We start from the raw sequence: 20,918 nt of genomic DNA, 5'->3' as shown, positions 1-20,918 counted from the left end.
GCTAGTTTCATTTTTTCCGTTTTAAATCTTCATGATTTTTTTTTTATTTTATTTACCGTTAATTGTTGAAAATCAAGAAGTTGGTTTGACTCATAAACAAGTTTTTTTTAACTTCCAGTTGAGCAATTATGAGTTCAGGTATGAGGCTCTAAATGAAGCTCAATAATGAGCGGGAACATTGCTGACAAAGGAAATATTTGGAAGACGGTGGTTTTTAGCTTTCTCTTTTTCATCGAGAGTGAAAGATGCACTATAGCTATTGATTTTCTCTCTTCTAAAATAGATGCCTAACATTTTGGAGATTAAGTTTTCAAATGATTAAAAAAAAGAAACCCTTTAGGGAAAACATCCACAGAGTGTCTTGTTTGGTTTGACAACAGCTTGCAGAAAAATGTATTTAAATTCAATATCATTTTGTGCAACACGGACGTTTATGTACCTGAAAATGTGATATCCACGGGCAGCAAGCCCAAATAATCTCCGAGCGATGTCGTCAGCTCTTGGCATGCCAGGGAGGGGCATTTAGGTTTCGGCCAGTGGAAAAAAAAGCAGATAAGGTTTCGCTTCTTCTTGCTTTTATTGAGCCTTGCTGTCACGGTTTAAAATTTGAATTTGAGTGCCCTATCAGTATCAAGAGGACTGCTCGCTGCTGCTCCAAATACAAGTAATCCCAACACAGGCTCTTATGTTTGTCCACGTGGGAAAGAAAGCACATTAGCTGTTGTAGCTGTGTGATATGTTACTCCTGCCTGCAGTGCCTACATACAGCTGTATTTGCTTTTAATACAGTGAGCCATCTACAGGACTTTCATTCCTGTTCACAGAGCAGACACTAATCCTTTAATCTTTTGTTCAACAACAGCAAATACTAAAACTCCTGTTAGCTCTGCTGAAGTAAATTAAATGAAAATGTTGCTATAAGCATGACAAAAGAAGGTTTTTGGTTAACAGAGTTTCTTTCATTTAAATATTTATGGTTCCATCACTTTTATAGCTGGAATGGCAAATCTGCAAAACACATTTTTTTCATGCCTCTTAACAATGTTCTAAAATAGATATAAATATTTTGTGGGGATTAGGTAATGTATAAAAAATAATTAATTCATTCATTAATTAAATGAAGTGATTCTGTGTGGTGGTGGTGGTGGTGGTGGGGACGTAGCTGCGACGCTAGAATTTTTGCAATGGTCTGAGCTCATCTAGGGGAAACGCTGGCCATCGGACCTTCTGGTTGTCAGCCTTGCTGAACCGCCGCACTTCCCTGAGTCCTTGATTAATTACACACTCATATTTAACAACAGAACACAACTGGTGTGAGAGGTTCATGGCCCAATAATATCAGAGGAGGAAAATTAGGCTGTTGCCATCATCACTTCAACTTTAGGACAAATACTACCAAACTCTCCTATGATCGCCATACTCTTTTGTCCTTCCGTTCGTTCACGATTGCTTCCAGTAAAGTTTTCATAGAGCTCATTCTACTGAAACAGCTCTTCTTAGGGTCTCTAATGACCTTCTGACTTAAGCCTGATTTATGCTTCTCCGTCTGCGTCAGTGCGGAGACACGCAATGCCATTATCCATCCTTGCATAGGGCTCCGGCAGGCACGCAAGTACGTACGGAGTCGAGTCCACTTTTTTAAACATCCGTCGAACGAGACGGATTACGCAAGCTTGTGATTGGTCAGGACGCCGCTGTTGTTTACAGCGCCGCCATTGCAAAGAGAGCCGAGGATAACTAGCAGCAGACATGGAGACGCTTGAAGAATACCTCGCGAAAAAACTAAAAATATGAACGTTTCATTCTCCCGTGACTGGAGGAGTGAAAAGATGCGCAGCAAGCGTTTTATTTGTGGATGGAGATGACAGGAAACTTGGGTTTAGAGGTGGGGAGCGCATGAAGAGGTGGAAGAATGAGCGACAAATATGTCCGTGTTAAAAGTCTCTTATATGCACAAAAAACACAATATAAACACACAATCTTGGACCGCTACATGATAGGATACCACAGAACAGCACTACTCCCTCTGTTGTCCTGCCGGGGAATTGCTTTGCAACACTCTCCAGGTGACGGAGAAGTATGAAAGCAAAATGCTTCCATCAATCCGTGCGTGTCTGTCCCTTGCGGAGCTGACGGAGAAGCATAAACCAGGCTTTACAGTGCAGGGGACTGTTCTGTTATGGTCCTGCTGGACCTGACTGCGGCCTTTGACACTGTTAACCATCACCTGCTACTGGAGAGGCTGAGAGACTGGGAAGGCATATCAGGAACTGCTCTGGAGTGGTTCTCCTCTTACCTTTCTGAGCACTCCTTTTCTGTGGCCGTCTCCAAGTTTAGATCCTCCACCACCTCCCTTACCCATGGTGTCCCACAAGGTTCTGTGCTGGGGCCTCTGCTCTTCCTCCTCTATCTGCGTCCTCTTCAGCACATCCTGAGCTCCTTCAAAGGAATCTCCTACCATCTTTATGCAGATGACATCCAACTGTACATCTCCTTTAAGCCCCATGAGATGTCTAAGCTGCAGCTGTTACACACCTGCTTAGAATCTATCAAAACCTGGATGGCTGGGAGCTTTCTTCAGCTGAATGAAGATAAGACTGAGATCCTCATCTGTGCTCCAGACAAGCTGGTTCCCAAAGTCAGAGACTCTCTTGGTCAGCTTGCTACTCACACCAAACCTTCAGTCAGGAATCTTGGCGTGACTGACCCAGCTCTCACCCTGGATTCTCATGTCAATTCTCTTGTTCGCTCTTCCTTCTTCCATCTCAGGAACATTGCTAAGCTGAGTCCCATTCTGTCCCGCTCTGAACTTGAGACAGTTCTCCACACCTTCATCTCCTCACGCTTAGAGTACTGTAACTCTCTTTTCAAGCGTCTGAGCAGAACCTCCCTGAACCGTCTACAGGTGGTTCAGAATGCCTGTGCTCAACTTCTGACCAAGTCCTCCAAACACACCCACATCAGCCCGCTTCTCCTCCAGCTTCATTGGCTGCCAGTCAACTTCAGGGTTCATTACAAGATCCTGGTTCTCGTCTATAGAGCCTTACATGGACAAGCACCATCATACATTGGTGATCTTCTTAGTCACTACACCCCCAGCAGGTCCCTGAGGTCCAGTGATCAAAGCCTACTGGTTGTGCAGCGCACCAGGCATAAGACCTAAGGTGACAGATCATTTGCTGCTGTGGCCCCCAGACTCTGGAACTCTCTCCCCCTGAGCCTGAGATCAGTGGACACCTTCAAAAAGCAGCTGAAGACTCACTTGTTCAAGCTGGCTTTTGTATGACCTTCTTCACCACTCTCTCTTTATTCTGCTCTCCCCACTAATTCCACCTTCCTCAGCAGGGACTGCGTTAGGCCCGGCTACTTGGGCTCAAGCCCCGAATGTTTAATGAAAAGCCCTGGATCTCAAACGCAGAAGTAACATGCAGTACCAAAGTCGAACAGAGAGGGAGCAGCTAGCAGTAGTTTATATAGAGCCTGCCTGAGCCTCCACCACTGCAGAAGAAGCCCTTCAGCAGCCGGCTTCTTCTGCAGGGGTGGACCTTTAAAGCGCCCGAGCGCCAATGGCGCTAAATTTTCTCGTCGGGCGGTAAATACTTGACGACTTACCGCCCGGGTGGCGCCCAAGCCTTATTTGTTATTTACACACCGGCTTTCACCTGCATCATGGCCCCGCCCTGTAGGAAGCTGCCACGTACTGCACTTGTACGATTTGTGCACGTATTGCACAATTCTAGTTATAGTCACGTGAACTATAAGTTCACTATTAAAGACGAAGTGGAACCACGCTAGAAACACACAAGCATGCAGGGAGATCGCGCCACCACAGGGATGGGATCTCTTGATGAAATCTCCGGCAAAACGCTTTAAAACTGGTGAGGAGAAGCGAGACAGTTCGACACGGTATGAAGCAGAGAAGCGTGTGCGTAGGTGGAACGATTCTTGGCGGTTTAAAGAAGACGTGAGACGCAGAGAATGGCCGTGTTCGAGTTGAGCAGTGGCTCGCCTGGAAAACAGACGAGAGCAGACGGAAGCAGCAGGGGGAGTGGCTGAAAGCCGGCGTTTAATGCCGGGGACACACCGGCCGCGCAAGCGCCCGAAGCGCCGAGAAGCGAATTGCTCACGAAATCCGGCCGTTGCTCGTTGCTCCTCAGTTCAGATCAGACGCGCCCCAGTTGAGGCGCGCCTCAGCACAGCTGTAGTTTTTCTTTTAACTACCTGTCCTCCATTTCCTCTCTATCTTTTCTCAGCTCTTTTCCTCTAAGTGAGTGAGCGAGAGAGAGAGAGAGAGAGAGAGAGAGAGAGAGAGAGAGAGAGAGAGAGAGAGAGAGATCAATTGTAATTCTGGTGCCTATTAGCAGCTGAAACACATCCTCACGTGCTTGTGGATATCATGTATTGTATATGGAGACATGACTGTAATAATAAGTAAAGGTTATCAGCTGTAGGTTTAGTGTGCTCATAGGAAACGTGACAAAAGAAAACAAAACACATTTCTCTTTATGGCTATATAGTTGTCATCATCAACATAACGTGATTTACAGAATACATGTGACCAACTAACATTTCATGTTCTACCACAGGCGTTTCCCGTCATCCTCTAGGTTTTGCAGCCGGTGGAGAGCAACTGCAGCGCCTTGCTCTAAAATCTGCGGCCGCCTTGATCTCACGAGGTTATCGTTGCCTACGTATGCATGACGTCAGAGCAAGTCGGCGTCAATTTGGACACAAATCTAACCGGCATGCGCCGCTCGCCGTCACTGCTGGTCTAATCTGCGCAGAACCGGCTCATCTCGAACACAGTCAATGGTTCGAGTACAGCAAAGCGGAGTTGGTGATGTACTGCGTTGTATGCCGGAAGTATGCGACGACAAAATCGAGTTTTGTTGAGGGAACAAACAAATTCAAACTTGAATACGTTATTATGTTTGTGAATGTGTACAAAATAAAGGTTTATTACATTTAAAACGGTTCAGTTGTTATTTTAACTCGTTTTGGCAGCTGACCAGCGGGGCCGGTAGATTCTTGGCAGGGCCGGTAAATATTCAGAGTTACCGGCCCGGCTGGCCGGTTGGTTTTGAAGTTAATGTCCACCCCTGTTCTGCATTCTCTGCCTGAAACGCATGAGTGAAGATGGACATAAGGACGTCTTTTAGACCAAAAGTACTGCGACAGAACCCCAGCTTTGATGATACTGGTGTTGACTCAGGTTTGTGAGTCTTATTTGAAAATATTTGTTGTGCTGCTGGTTTGCCTAAAGTTAGCTTACTATCAGGTGAAGTTGTTGGAGAAAGAAAGGGGATATTTACTATCATCTCACACTAAACACTAACAGGAACAATACTCTGCCCTGAAAATGCTTAATATGTAGCTTCAGATTAAAAATTATGTAGTAAAAGACAAATATATATGATGTTGACTAGTCCGTGTCACACGTGTGTGTGTGTGTGTGTGTGTGTGTGTGTGTGTGTGTGTGTGTGTGTGTGTGTGTGTGTGTGTGTGTGTGTGTGTGTGTGTGTGTGTGTGTGTGTGTGTGTGTGTGTGTGTGTGTGTGTGTGTGTGTGTGTGTGTGTGTGTGTGTGTGTGTGTGTGTGTGTGTGTGTGTGTGTGTGTGTGTGTGTGTGTGTGTGTGTGTGTGTGTGTGTGTGTGTGTGTGTGTGTGTGTGTGTGTGTGTGTGTGTGTGTGTGTGTGTGTGTGTGTGTGTGTGTGTGTGTGTGTGTGTGTGTGTGTGTGTGTGTGTGTGTGTGTGTGTGTGTGTGTGTGTGTGTGTGTGTGTGTGTGTGTGTGTGTGTGTGTGTGTGTGTGTGTGTGTGTGTGTGTGTGTGTGTGTGTGTGTGTGTGTGTGTGTGTGTGTGTGTGTGTGTGTGTGTGTGTGTGTGTGTGTGTGTGTGTGTGTGTGTGTGTGTGTGTGTGTGTGTGTGTGTGTGTGTGTGTGTGTGTGTGTGTGTGTGTGTGTGTGTGTGTGTGTGTGTGTGTGTGTGTGTGTGTGTGTGTGTGTGTGTGTGTGTCTTAAGCCCCGGATCTTCTTCAGTCCTTAATCCGCCCCTGTTCCACAGGATCCACTGATTTCCCTCTTTCTTATTCACTCTCTCTCTTAATCTTTTTTAATCACAATTATCTATTTTTTGCTCATTTTAAATATATTTAACCATTCTCTAAATTATTTTTTATATTTTTACATTTTTTGTGAAGCGCCTCGTGATTTTTATATTGAGAGGCGCTAAAGAAATGATATTTTCTTCTTCTACCAGAATACCCCCCCCCCCCCCCCCCCCCCAAAGTAAAAAATTATGCACCATTTGAAATTGTGGAAAAACAAAAGACATTTTCTGACAGCATAGAATTTGCTCTCACTTGTCTGCTCTGTCAATGCGGTTCCAGTATCAAGCGGACATGGTCCAGGTATTTAAAAACTAACTGGTTTTGCAGATTTGCCATTGCAGCTTTAAGTGCAGAGTACTGAGTGAGTTTTGAGTGGTTACCTGCAGTGAACAATGACAGAAAATTAAATTTGAAGAATCAGGGAAAAGTCTCATCATGTGTTGAGTGAATGGCTACTGAAGCCTGGGTCACATGGCAAGATAAGCATGCCCCTTCTGACAATTTTAAGGATGCACATGGTTAATGTAATTACTAATCCTACCTTTAAACTTAAAGTCCCATTAGCTTTCTTCACACACTGGGTGAATGCATTTGGCCCATCCCCATGGGGAGCGGTGAGCTGCAGCAGTGGATGCTCTCGGGAATGTTTTGGTGGTTTAACCAACCCCCCCCCCCCCCCCCATCCAGCCCCTTAAAGCTGAGTGTCAAGCAGGGAGGCATTGGGTCCCAAAGTTTTTGGTATGACCAGACCAGGTTTGAACCCTAATCTCCCAATCCTAGGGCGGACACTCTACCACTACCACTGGGAAGGCGCTTTACAAGTGCTCTGGACACCTTCAGTCATAGATCAGGACTAACAAACGTGTTGGATATTCTTGGTCTGATTTTGGGGGACAGGACGAACGTGCTGCCTGTTGCATGTGATGAATAGCTAATCATAAAGCAAGGTCATGGAAGTGCACTGCATGTTCCTCTTTCAACATGTTGCCAAATTCAAGGTCACATATTATCTTGCAAGATTTCCAAACTGAGCAGGATATGTCCATAAGTGAAATCGGTTAATGTTCACGTTTTAGCCGAGCTGCTGCACACCACAAACTGTAGAACAAAAACGTGTTTATCGGGATTTTTTTGTTTTTATTTTCATCAGTACGTGTGGGGTCTTTCATGCTTTGAAATTTGGCCAAACTCTGAAAACTCCTAGCGTGTGAACCGGACAGTCAGAATTAAGCTAGTCAAAGTCAAGTTGCCAGCTAGTCACAACTATACTAAGAACTGCTTTTTCAAGCCAACAGCTACTCAGACCCTGGACCTTTTAAGAGCTAATTCCACCATCTAAAATAAAACAGACTTAAACCTTCCCCAGAAATAAATCTGAATTAACTCTTAGGTATTTATTTGATTATACTACTCATCCTATTTAAAAAAGAAAACAGTTCAGTACTATCCCAGCTCAACAACACCTGCCATGAGATACAGATGAAAGGAGCATCAGATTTAACTCTGTAGGACTCAAGTAATCACCTTTTTAAGCATATGTAGTTCGTATTTTAAAGACAATACTCTCCAAACACATCTCTCCCTCTGCTGGTAAGATACTACCTATAACTACTGCACAAACCCAGAGCAACAAACTACCCCTTCAGGGTAGGGCAGAGTAATGAATGATGCAACAAAAGTTGGAGCCTCAGAAGACTGAATTGCTTGGACAACTGGCATTAGGTTTGCAGCAGCTAAACAACAGTTGGAGTTTGGGTCCTGAGGCCAAACTGCTTCGACACCCGAGAACACACCTGAGGGGCTGAAATACACACCGCTTGTGTCAGCTCTAAAGCGTTAGATTCCCCTGATGCACCTGTTACTAATGCACCAACCAGCTCCTGTGAGAAAGCCTGAGCTCAGCATCAGAAGGGACAAAGCATCCTTTCTCGGACCTATTGTATCAGCAGAGAGGCAGCTTTGTGTTTGTCACCAGAGAGGCTTGCTATTAGCATACCTGTCTGTTTAAAGACAAAGAATCTCTGAGCTGCTTGCTTTACGGTTGAGTAAAGCGAGCAGAAAGTGTGATTCCTTGGCCAAAGGGCAGGCAAATTTTAGTGTTATAACTACTGGTTTATCGGCCCGCTCCCTCTGAAACCAACGTCGGCTTAATGTGGCGTGACACCAAAGTATGCTGAGAACAGTCCTCTGAATCAGCAACAAAAGGCTACTGTCTTTTATGGGCCTGGGATGAAATTAAAGTCTGCCCTTCTCACACATACGATAATTCATCAGCCAGGGTTTGCTCATACTTTATTGCTATTTAAATGTCAGGATCACATTTCCTGCTCAGGTTGGGTTAGGGGGTGGTGGCCCGTTCAGGGGAGAGGCTCTGACTCAATTAAAGCAGGCGCTGATCCTTTGACAAACACACATCTAAATGAGGAGATTACTGCACATTAATCTGTTAGCACAGCCCATAAATCAGATGTCAAGCACTGTTACAATATGCAAATCCAATGCTGGTAGATGCACTGTATAAAAATAGTAGCATGATCTGATGTTGCAACTGCTCCAAAACATGAATATAAGAGTTAATTATTAAGAGGAAATGGTGCATATCTTCCATGTGGTGGTCTTAAGACTATACACTCAACAGACACTGTATTAGATACACCTGTTCAGATGCTTGTTACCACAAATAATTAATTAGCAGCAACTCCATGCTTCCCAAACATGCAGGAACGTTTGTAGAGCAAGGGTCACCAACTTGGTGCCCGCGGACACCGTGGTGCACAAAAGGAGTTCAAGGAGGCACATTTGCAAGGAAACATTACAAACAATACCTTTAAATAATTCATGTTTTTGGTTCTTATTACAACAATAAAAAAACAGCTATTTTATATATGTAAGGTTATGAAGTTCATTGTTTTCAACTCCATACAGCTGCCCCCCGTGCACAATAACACCCGTGTAGAAAAACCAAGGTCGGGTGTTCCTCAGACTGTTTACATTCCAGGAGAAGAGTCCGAAGGAGAAGAAGAAACTTTACTTAATCAAAGTACTTTATTTGTGATTAAAATTATTAAGCAAAACAGATGTTGATCAACAATAATCAAGTGAATGATCTGTGAAATAAATATGTCATGAATTATGTTTAATGAAAACAGGACTACGGCACAGACATACTGATCCTCATCTCCATAGAAACGCATGACACATTGTTCCAACCAATCAGAGCTTTCGGCTACCGCAGGAGAATCTGGTGTTGACTTCAAGTGTCCAATCCACTTTACTGAAACTTAAAACAATTCAGAGATATAAAACAAGGCAACGCCATTTTAAAGTCAGTTCCATTTTGACTTCAGTTCTAGTCATCGTCATCCTAAAGATAAGCACAGACTGGCCAGATGTGTTTTCTTCTTTAAACTAAGAACTGTGAAGCTGGAGATTTTCGTCGTTTAACAACCAGACGACATCCTTTTCAAAATAAGAGCACCTGCTGACGCGCCGCCGAACGGTACCGGGGTCGACCCTCCAGACGGGCTTTGAAACGTTGTGATCGCTGCACCGACAGCTCCAGCTTACATCCGAGGTTCTTGGACCTGGCATTTCCTGATCTACCTGGGAGACCCCCCACTGGGTACGTACACGGCAAAATAGCGGCTCATGTCATCACTTTTTAAGCCTCGTGATATCTAGTCATAACAAAGACGACCAGATTCATTGACGTCAGCCTAGAGAGTCTGAACCAGACAAACACACACACACACACACACGCACCAACACAACATCCGAATCCATTTTCATCCATCACAGAGTTAGTCCTGGTAGATTGTTTAGAATTTATAATTCAGAAATTAGAGATTCTCAAACGATCCCATCTCTCTCTCTTTTCTTGTCTCAAAGTCAATACAGAGTGTTTAATTAAACTCCCTGATGATAAAAACAGCCTATTCTTCTGTTTATGAAAAGTGAACTACTTACAGTGTATCAAAATACAACTTTAAATAGTTACATCACTTCAATTCCGTTACATATATGGCGAGCCTAGCTTGATATCTGCACAGTTTATTACACTTTGTGCCGACTCTGAGACAATTTATTTGGGATTTTTGGTTCAGTGTCTGTGTGTTAGAGAAAAAAAAAAGCGAGCGCTTCCTCATTCAGCTCTCAGAAAGGGGGGTGCACATTCATCACCCTCCGACAGGAGGCGCTGTTTCATCAAAACACCTTAAGTGCTGACGTGTGCTGGCGGCCATTTTGAGGCCTACATCTAAGGGTAAACATTTCTCCTGTTTTATTGCATTGGAACCGTCTGTTTATTGTTTGTCGCGGTGTTTGTGACACTGTGTGCATCCATTTGTGTAATCGGAGACAGAAGACTCCGTCGGAAATTTATTTCCGTTCGATGAGCGCAGGATCCGCGCTGTTCTTAGTCGGAATTCTCGTTAGCACCTGCCGTAGCTTGACTTGCTCGGTAAACGCTGTCAGTCGAGAACAACCGCAGAGCGATACTGCATCCAGATTGCGTACGCTATTGAAACCCTTTCAATCACGGAGCGAGAGGCCCGTTGAATGATCGAGGCAATTTTGAGACCCTGGTCGCTACAGGGCGTTCGCTAGCATTAGCCGACGAGCTAATAAGCCTCTCTCGGTGAGAAGGCTCGGGAACGCGTCCCGCGGAGCTTTCTAGCCGTTCCGACGCAGCGGAACTGCGTCCTTTAATCCGCTAAACCTTCCGGTACGGAGTACTTTGAGGTAACGTTAGCGGCGGTTCTAATAAACGCTACGGTGTTTAGAATCGTGAGATTGCTACGTGGATCAAAGCCGGGTGTCGGACGACGCATGCGCGGCGGTCCGCCATCTTAGGTGCCCGACACGTAGCTCGACCCGCCATCTTGGGCAAATGACAATGATATTTTTGGCATTATTGAACATATTTGCCCAAAATATTCATTCACCAGCCTAGCTTCCCTGTAACTAATTCTTTAAAAGATCTACAGGTAAGGTTGTTTCTAAATAAACATCTAATTAGAAGGCAAATTCGAAGAGTAAATTAGTAAATAAAACTGGAAAAGACTATTTACTATTTTGGAAAATGGACTCAGAGGTCACAATGTAATTACAATCCCAACTTCAGGCGGCGATTCAAAGCGCTTTCCTACCTATGATGACTGAGATGAAGAACATGATGAACATGATTTGCGCTCTTCAGAAAGACGGCGAGGACGTCAAACAATTCATGCGTGATTCTCAGGCAACACGGGCAGCAGCTCCGTGTTTGCCTGAGAAGCCACAAAATGAGACTGGAATGCTGCAGGTTGATTTTTTCACAGGTTCTGATTCACAGGAAAACAACAACACCTCAGAGGAAAGCGACGACACCTCACCGGTCATTCCGTCCGTGGCGATGTTAGGCAACGAACCCGCAGATGACGACCGCAGTACCACTACTACCACCGCCGTAACTGAGAAAATTTTGCTTGCACCTCTGGTCGTGAGAAAGGGATCTAATAGGCCCGCAGTGGAGGTCACTGTAAATCAGAGACATCGCTGTGTCGCATTATTAGACACAGGAGCGGACATCTCGCTCATCAGCGGAGCTCTTTACAGCAGCATGTGCGAACAAAGGGGGGAGGATAGCTCACCCCCCACACTCATTTCGGGCCCAAAGGATTTTGGCGAGTTCTATGGCGCTCCCTCGCCCGCGGCTGCGACGACTGAGGTCAACATCTCGATAGGAGGCATGTCCTTTAAACACCTCGTGTACATCAGCGAGGAGATGCCGATGCCCATGCTCATAGGGTTGGACTGTCTCCAACGCCTTGACGCTAGAATCAGCGGTGCGTCCGGACAACTGTTTGCACGTGTGCGGAAGCCAAAGCCGTACAAACCGTGGCCTGACACAGGCGGACGCCCTTCGGTGGCATGTCTTTCGCGGGGGGATGCAATTTCGACCTCACCACCACTCTCGAAGCCACCGGGTAGACCCCCGGAACTTCTGTTACAGATTGAGAAGGTCATAGACCAAGCGGATGCTCTCACCAACGATGTCGAGCGAGACCAGCTACGACAACTTTTGCTAAAGTACCAGGATTTTCTTTCACTTGACTCCTTGGACTGTGGCCTGACCACTATCCATGAAGTCCGGATTCCTACCAGGCCCGATGCACCGCCGTCCTTTGTGCGGCAATACAAGATTCCCCTGGCGTCCATAGAACCGGTCCAGGAAATCATTGACAGGCTCTTGGCTAACGGGGTCATTCGACCCTGCAACAGCACCTACTCGGCTCTGTTGTGGCCGGTACTGAAGCCTAATGGTAAGTGGCGACTTACCATTGACTACCGGCAACTCAACAAACAGGTCCCCTTGTCTAGGTGGCCTATGGCACGCCTGGAGCAGGAGCTTCCAAAAGTGAAAGATGCTAAGTACTTTTCCACCCTTGACATTGCTTCTGGATTCTGGACGATTCCCGTCCACGAATTGGACCAACACAAACTTGCTTTCTCCTTTGCCAACCGGCAGTACACCTTCACCCGGGGTCCTTTTGGTTATTCCAACTCGCCAGCTGAGTTCAACATCTTCTTGAACAAGGCCTGCCCCGATGCTCGAGAGCGTGGGACACTCATCTATGTCGACGACATTCTTATTCGTCGGCGTACGTTGGATGACCACCTGGCCGAGCTGGACCATGTCATGGGTCAGCTCGCGGCGGCGGGTGCTAAGAACTCTCTCGCCAAGGGTCAGTGGTGCAGGTCGCAAGTTCAGTACGTTGACCTCCTTGTGGGACCACAGGGAGTGCAGCCTCAACTTGGCAGGATTCAGGGTGTTGCCACCATCACACCTCCGACGAACGTCTCCGAACTTCGCAGCTTCTTGGGGGTCTGCAACTACTCGTGTCAGTTCGTGGAACATTACGCTGAGTTGGCACGACCTCTGACTAATCTGTTGAAGAAGGATGTGGCGTTCGAGTGGGCGGAGCAGCACCAGCAGGCCATGGATGACCTGAAGGCCGCCATGTGCTCGGCTCCGTGCTTGGCGCTCCCCGACTGTGACAAGGAGTTCCATCTTGAGGTTGGTTTCTCAGCTCACTGTTTGAGTGCTGGTCTCTATCAGATTCATGACTGCGACAGGCGTGTCGTGGCTTATGCTAGTAAGCTCTTGACTGGACCTGAGTTGAAATACTCGGACTGTGAAAAGGCTTTGCTTTCCACCATGTGGGCAGTTAAGTACTTTGCGAACTACATTGGCGGACAGAAAATCATCATTGAGACGCAGCACCAGCCGGTGACCTTCCTTAACAGTCAGCGCATCAGAGATGGTGTGGTGACCAATTCACGAATCGCTTCGTGGCTGCTGACTCTTCAAAGTTTCGACATCGAGGTGCGCTACGCCCAGAACCGACGTAGCCCTCTTGGCATGGGTTTGGCTGCGTGCCAACATTGCTCGGACGACGCCATCGCGTCAGTCCCGCCAGCCAGGCCCCCTCAGGCTCTTCTAAACCATCACTTCTACGACCAGAACCTGCGAACTCACCTGCTTGCAGCATTCTCGTTCGCACAGGCATCTCTGGAAAAGTCAGCTGAAGGCAGAAAAACTTATTACGATAAGAAAGCCTCACATTCCGAACTCGATGTAGGTGACCAGGCCTGGTACTACATTTTCGCTCCCAAAACGGGTAACAACAATGCGACCTCGGGGAAGCTGGCTAAGAAACTTTTGCCCAGATGGTCGGGTCCATACCTGATTACAGATAAGATCTCTCCGGTCGTGTATCAGATCAAGATCGCCGACAAAAACAAGGCGCCCGTCTACAAATGGGTACACAGGGACCATATCAAACTGCACAAGGGTCCCACAGATTTGGCCGATACCAACAACAACAATCCATCGACTTCAAAAGGGGGGTGATAAATACGTCCCGTTGGTTCCACAGATTTCTATCTCTGATTACACAAATTTGTCTGTTTGTGAGTGTTCATGGTTGTCTTTCCTGTTATACGTCACGTGCAGACTTAAGGTGTGTTGAGACGGACGTGCTGTGGGCTCCTGGAGTCAGGTAACAGGCCAGGTAACAGTGAGTGGGTTAGGCCACATAGTACTGTTGTCCAAAATTTTTTTTTTTTTTTAATCTTTACTAATCACAATTCCTTAGGGGTACATTAACATGAACATGATTACTAACCACTGACTTACATTTTAGTACTGATTTACATTTCTGTTTTTTATTGTACCTTTGACCAGTTGATTTTTACAGTGAAAAGTATGTTTGTGATTATCAATTCTTTAATTTATCCTACTGGGCTATAACCAATTTTGCCCCTGTCCTGACACGAGTATTTACAGTGAGGATTCACTGATACCAGTTAGGGTTTCTTTCATTTTTCTGCTTCTCGCATCATTCCTTTTCGCATCTTACACAGTCAGGGCTGCATCCATTTCTTCACTTAATGGGTAATTACACATAAAACTAACACATAGTACAAAAGGCACTCATAGAGTTAGGTTTTTATTATTTTTTATTTCTTTGATGACATGAAATGCACTTTTGTCGTGTCTACATTGAAGTGCCTACACTGTGCTCTCTCTCCTCTGCTGAGCTTGTGAGGATCCTGCTTCCTGGGGGTGGATCCGTGACTCGTCATCTGCATCGACTACTCCTGGGTGGTGCTCCGGCTCGTTGGCCTTGGACGACTGTGGTTCCGGCGTGGCTGCTGGGACACCTCATTCGTTGGGATTACTGTCAACTGCTCTTCCCTTTTTGTGGATTACGATAAGTACTCTTTCAAAGTTCAATTTTTTATTTGGAATATTACCTTGCCTGCGGATGCAACAATCGATTTTTAATTGGAATACTACCCTGTTCGTGGATACGTTCATGATTTGCTCCTGCTTTGCTTTATTGCCCGTGTGGATATGACGTTGCTGTTGCTTCGTTTATGGCTTCCATGGGGAATAATTAATAACCTGCTGACTTGTGTTCTTCCTGAGGAGTATGCGAGACTGTTCTCCGGCGTGGGGTTCGTACCTCCCCACAGATGGCTGTTCCCTTGGGATCGCATCCTGTTCTGTTGTCAAGATTCTTCATAACTTGGGTTTGTTCAACGACCAAGTGGTCTCTTGAAGTACCACATTGACCTTGAAAAGGGGGGATATGTAAGGTTATGAAGTTCATTGTTTTCAACTCCATACAGCTGCCCCCTGTGCACAATAACACGCGTGTAGAAAAACCAAGGTCGGGTGTTCCTCAGACTGTTTACATTCCAGGAGAAGAGTCCGAAGGAGAAGAAGAAACTTTACTTAATCAAAGTACTTTATTTGTGATTAAAATTATTAAGCAAAACAGATGTTGATCAACAATAATCAAGTGAATGATCTGTGAAATAAATATGTCATGAATTATGTTTAATGAAAACAGGACTACGGCAAAGACATACTGATCCTCATCTCCATAGAAACGCATGACACATTGTTCCAACCAATCAGAGCTTTCGGCTGCCGCAGGAGAATCTGGTGTTGACTTCAAGTGTCCAATCCACTTTACTGAAACTTAAAACAATTCAGAGATATAAAACAAGGCAACGCCATTTTAAAGTCAGTTCCATTTTGACTTCAGTTCTAGTCATCGTCATCCTAAAGATAAGCACAGACTGGCCAGATGTGTTTTCTTCTTTAAACTAAGAACTGTGAAGCTGGAGATTTTCGTCGTTTAACAACCAGACAACATCCTTTTCAAAATAAGAGCACCTGCTGACGCGCCGCCGAACGGTACCGGGGTCGACCCTCCAGACGGGCTTTGAAACGTTGTGATCGCTGCACCGACAGCTCCAGCTTACATCCGAGGTTCTTGGACCTGGCATTTCCTGATCTACCTGGGAGACCCCCCACTGGGTACGTACACGGCAAAATAGCGGCTCATGTCATCACTTTTTAAGCCTCGTGATATCTAGTCATAACAAAGACGACCAGATTCATTGACGTCAGCCTAGAGAGTCTGAACCAGACAAACACACACACACACACACGCACCAACACAACATCCGAATCCATTTTCATCCATCACAGAGTTAGTCCTGGTAGATTGTTTAGAATTTATAATTCAGAAATTAGAGATTCTCAAACGATCCCATCTCTCTCTCTTTTCTTGTCTCAAAGTCAATACAGAGTGTTTAATTAAACTCCCTGATGATAAAAACAGCCTATTCTTCTGTTTATGAAAAGTGAACTACTTACAGTGTATTAAAATACAACTTTAAATAGTTACATCACTTCAATTCCGTTACATATACAACGGCTTTTCAATAGGTCTCAAAATATAAATATTTTGCAAAAATTTTAATTTAAATAATCAAGTTTATTTCTAAGTTATTTATCCCATCAGCAACATTGCTTTTGTCTCAGTACCTCTTTTCAACTTCATTCAAATACATTCACACTCTTTGTTTCCACATCTTGCATGAGCCTAAATGATCATAAAATCTGTATTTATTAATGATTAGGGTTAGGGTCTGCCCTCAGATGGAGGGTCTCATGGGGGTCCAAGCCTGCATTCAAGGTGCTACTGGCCCACCCATCATCCCCCTCAGAACCACCCCTGAAAACATGACATGGTGGTGACCATTAGTTAGTTAGATGAGCTGGCCAAAGTATTTTACAGGGATTTTATCCACAACCATGAAGGATTTAGAGAGAAAATAACCAGTGATCAGCAGGTGTGTGGACAAAAATGTTTTGTTAAAGTCAGAGGAAGATAGTCAGACTGGCCCTAGATAACAGAAATGATGTGCATAATAAAGTGGTCAGTATGTTTATGCTTAACCCTCCCACTGTCTTTATGGGTGACCCCGTGAGGAAAGTTGACCATTGAGCAGGGTTGATGGCTTATCCCTTGGGTCCATGTGGCAGGGGTGAGGAGTGAGCACCACCTCACCCCTGCCACAAGAACCTCAAGATGGTTAAGATGGGTGAGTCCATAAATGTTAAGTGACAGTGTGACAGATCTGTCAGGCTTTTCATATCCAAGATTGTCACCATCTATTTTCCATCAGAAGCGAATGCAGAAGATAGGCAAGGCAGCTATATTTATATAGCACACTTCATACACAGAGTCAATTCAATGTGCTTTCCAATTAGCAGGAATAGCAAGAACATTAAAATCAACGGGAAAGAAAGTACAATTTCAAAATTAAATAGAAACAGAAAAAGTTTAAGTTAAAGGGTGAGCAGTGCAGAATGTGTGGTATAAGAACTGTCATTCAAAGCCTGATGGTAACTTGAAGTTTGCCATTTTAATTTAAAAGTTTCTAGAGTTGGGGCCATTTGAGGTCATGAGTAAGCTGATTCCATCTGTGTGCGGCATAGTAGCTAAAAGCAGCTTCACCCTGTTTGGTTCTGACCCGAGGTTCTACCAGCTGACTATGGATCTCAGAGGCCTGCTGGGCATATAAACAGAAGAATCAACACGTGTTCCGGCCCCATGCCATTGAGTGATTTATAAACTAGTAGAAGTACTCTGAAATCAAGTCTGTAGTATATTTGTAACCATTGTAGAGATTTAAGAATAGGAGTGATGTGCTCGGACTCTAGCAGCATCATTTGGACTAAGCTGCAGTTGCTTCACAGGTGTAGGTGTAGGAGACTATTTTCATGTTCAGCTTGCATGAAAAACTCATAGTGACCTATTACAATCAGAAATAATGATTGAAAATGGGTTTTCAGTGTTCCATGCCTTTATTTTTTCCACATTCATCCAACTCCACATCCACATTCTTTACTTTTGACTTTTGTTATGCAAATGTATAGTTTGTAAAATCTTTCCAATAACCCTTAAAGGCAGTTCCACTAGAATAAGAGCCATCAGATGGAAACAAAATGAACAGGAGTGGGTTTTAGCAGCATTTAGCTGCACAGCATGCACTGACTGATGCAACGGAATATAGAATAGGGTTGAAAGAACATTTAGGGAGCTGCCTTAGTGCTAATTATGCAATCAAACACTAGTTGCTGCTACCTGCCCCTCCTTTACATGTTGGTAACAACAAATAAATACAGTCAAACACTGAATGCTAGTTAGCAGCCTGCTAACTCCCATCTGTAAGCTAAACAGCATAAATTATTTTTGCCGTTTGATGCTTTTCTCCCCATGCCACTTCAGGTGCTTTTTTTTATTTTTCACACATTAATGAAAATATTAGAAGGTGCTCCAGCAGATATTCAAACAACCTTCAGGCATCTCCATGGAGAAGAAAACTACTAACAAAATGGGGTGGATCTGAGCCAACCTGACATGCCTTTCTTTTAGTCCACATTCGTTCCATTGTTTGGGACTTTAAAGGAGAACAGAAGCCACACAAAGGTAGTCTGAGCCCACCGAGGATCTGTTTCATCTTTGTTCTCTGCGCTGTGGGCAGAAACCACACAATAGATGATGATGCAACGTGAGAGTTTCAGCTCATTTTAACGTAGCTGGGTTGAAAGGCCACCGAGGTGTGGCTCCGAACCAACCATGGAACCCAGATTCTGTTTTCATTCTTTCAAAGAAAAACAACATGACTCCAGCTAGCAGCTTGCAATGGAATACTTTCAACCTCAAACTCCTTTCGTTTATTTTATTATTGCAATTTGGCTTCAAAAAATGAAAAGGATTCATGTGGGTGCCTTAGTGAAGCACAGTTTTCACACGGTACAATAAAACTGGCATCAATAATTATATTTCAAACATTACACTAAGTGCAAACATCAGCATGCGTGCAATCACGAAGATAGTAGGATATCATCCTCATGCACAGGGGCCTGATTACATTCTAAAACGGGGAAAGCTGCAGACATGTTGTTTGGCTCAGCTGGACGTTTGCAGCTCTTATAATTAAGAGACAAGACAAAAACCACTGAATCTATAGTGCTCAGAAGCTTTTCCTAACCAGTGTTGCAAGAATGGTGAAAAAAAAATACCAGTTTATGGTTTTACACTGTTTTTACAAAGTCGCCATCTGGATTTAACTAAGCAAATATGTAGGAGCCTCCTATTGGATAATTACTGCATGGGCATATCTTCAATGTGGCCATATCTTTCAGCAAGTAACAAGTTATTTAACCTCAACTGGCGCAATGAGTTGCTTCTCATTTCTTAAACCACCACATTGAAAGATACATCTGGTGGTCGTGGAAAAGATGTTAGTCTGTTTGAGAACGGTCAGATCATTGGCTCGTATCAAGCAGAGAAAACATATAAGATTGCAGAAACGACTAAAACTGGGTTAAGAACTGTCCAACGCATTATTTAAAGGATAGTGGGGACCCATCGTTTGAGGAAGAAATGCTGAATGATCGTGATCGGTGATCATTGAAATGTTACTTTTAAATGGAAGAAAAACAACAGTAAAACTCAGGGTTATGTTAAGTAGTGAAGGTAAGAGCATTTCTACACGCACAAAACAAAGGGAACTCAATGGATTGGAAGTGAACAGCTGAGTAGCCGTAAGAAACCCACTAATCACTGAGGCAAACCAGAAAAAAAAGGCTTCAGTTTGCTAGGGGGCATAAAAATTGGGTGTAGTCTGATGAGTTCAAATTCACCATGTTCCAGAGTGATGGTGCATTAGGGTAAGAAGAGAGGCAGAAGAAGTGATGCACCCATCATGCCTTGTGCCTACTGTACAAGCCTGTGGGGGCAGTGCTATGATCTGGGGTTGCTGCAGTTGGTCAGGTCTAGGTTCAGCAACAGGATGTGATCCAAGAATGAGGTCAGCTGACTACCTGAATATGCTGAATGACCAGATTATTCCATCTTCCCTGATGTCACGGGCATATTCCAAGGTAACAATGCCAGGATTCATCAGGCTCAGATAGTCAAAGAGTGGTTCAGGGAGCATGAGACATGATTTTCACACATGGATTAGCCACCACAGAGTCCAGACCAGACATTCTCCACTTTAAAGATGAGCTTACTTTGATTACTTACCCTCATAACGTGGATGGACCCGAGGTGCATAGGACCCAAATTTTATCAGCACAGGAACATCGAGACCTTGCCGGATCCACTCCACCACATGCTGAGATTCAGTGGACACAGCAGCTGGTCCTGATGAGAGAAATCTGCACTCCAGTTCCATCGAGGCGCCGACCTTCCCGTGGACCTCCGGCCTCACGCCTTCAGTGTTGTTGACTGATGGGTTCGACCACAGAGAAACGAGAAGTTAGTTTCAGTTACATCACATTCTCAATGGCTCTAAACGGTGCAGCTACAGCAGTTTGAGCAGCATGTTTCAAATAAAACAATGGAGATACTTACAAGAATGGCAAATAAGTGCCACCACAGCAAAAGTCTGCCAGTATGATCTTGCTGATCCCATATCTGTCACTCACACAACCTGCAGCATGTTCAGACTGTTGGCAAAGGAGACACAATTGTCACACACACGTTACTTCCCTGGCTGCACATAAGAAGACAGCCATCTGTGACAGATTTCCAAGCTAAAGAGAGTCTAACCGAGCTGTCACTTCTGTCATCATTTTACAGGAAGGCAGAAAGGAGTGTTCACATTTTATACAGTTTTCCAATAACTGGAATTCGTCCCATATCATTACACAAATGGGCAGAGCAGACTTTACAGCCAGAAAAGCTGGACCTCTCTCACTTTTTTCATTTCTGGAGGAAAGTGTCATAAATGTCAAATAAATCTTTGGATTTATATGTGCACCAGCCCCTGAGTATTTTATTTAACAGACACCAGAGGAGAGATTTGGCTGGAGCAGCAGGAGACACAGCGGTCAAGGACCGGCTGACCAGCTGACGGGAAGACTTCAGGTTATCGACCAGAGAGAGAGTCA

At 44.7% G+C, this 20,918-nt stretch overlaps 1 protein-coding gene across 1 annotated transcript in view; it reads right to left on the bottom strand.

Moving 5' to 3' along the window:
• igsf9a (immunoglobulin superfamily, member 9a) overlaps positions 1–20,918 on the bottom strand; it is a 110,614-nt gene that overhangs the window by 80,630 nt on the left and 9,066 nt on the right. Inside the window, exons 2-3 of the mRNA XM_054744122.2 lie at positions 20,380–20,474; positions 20,050–20,253 (exon numbers count right to left, since the gene is read on the bottom strand). Coding sequence (XP_054600097.2) covers positions 20,050–20,253; positions 20,380–20,440 — 265 coding nt within the window. The 5' untranslated portion in view covers positions 20,441–20,474. The remainder of the gene's footprint in view (positions 1–20,049; positions 20,254–20,379; positions 20,475–20,918) is intronic.

Source organism: Nothobranchius furzeri, chromosome 6, assembly GCF_043380555.1.
Source record: "Nothobranchius furzeri strain GRZ-AD chromosome 6, NfurGRZ-RIMD1, whole genome shotgun sequence".
NCBI classification, from domain to species: domain Eukaryota; kingdom Metazoa; phylum Chordata; class Actinopteri; order Cyprinodontiformes; family Nothobranchiidae; genus Nothobranchius; species Nothobranchius furzeri.
The sequence above is the reverse complement of the archived record's forward strand: the minus strand, read 5'-3'. Positions and strand labels throughout refer to the sequence as shown.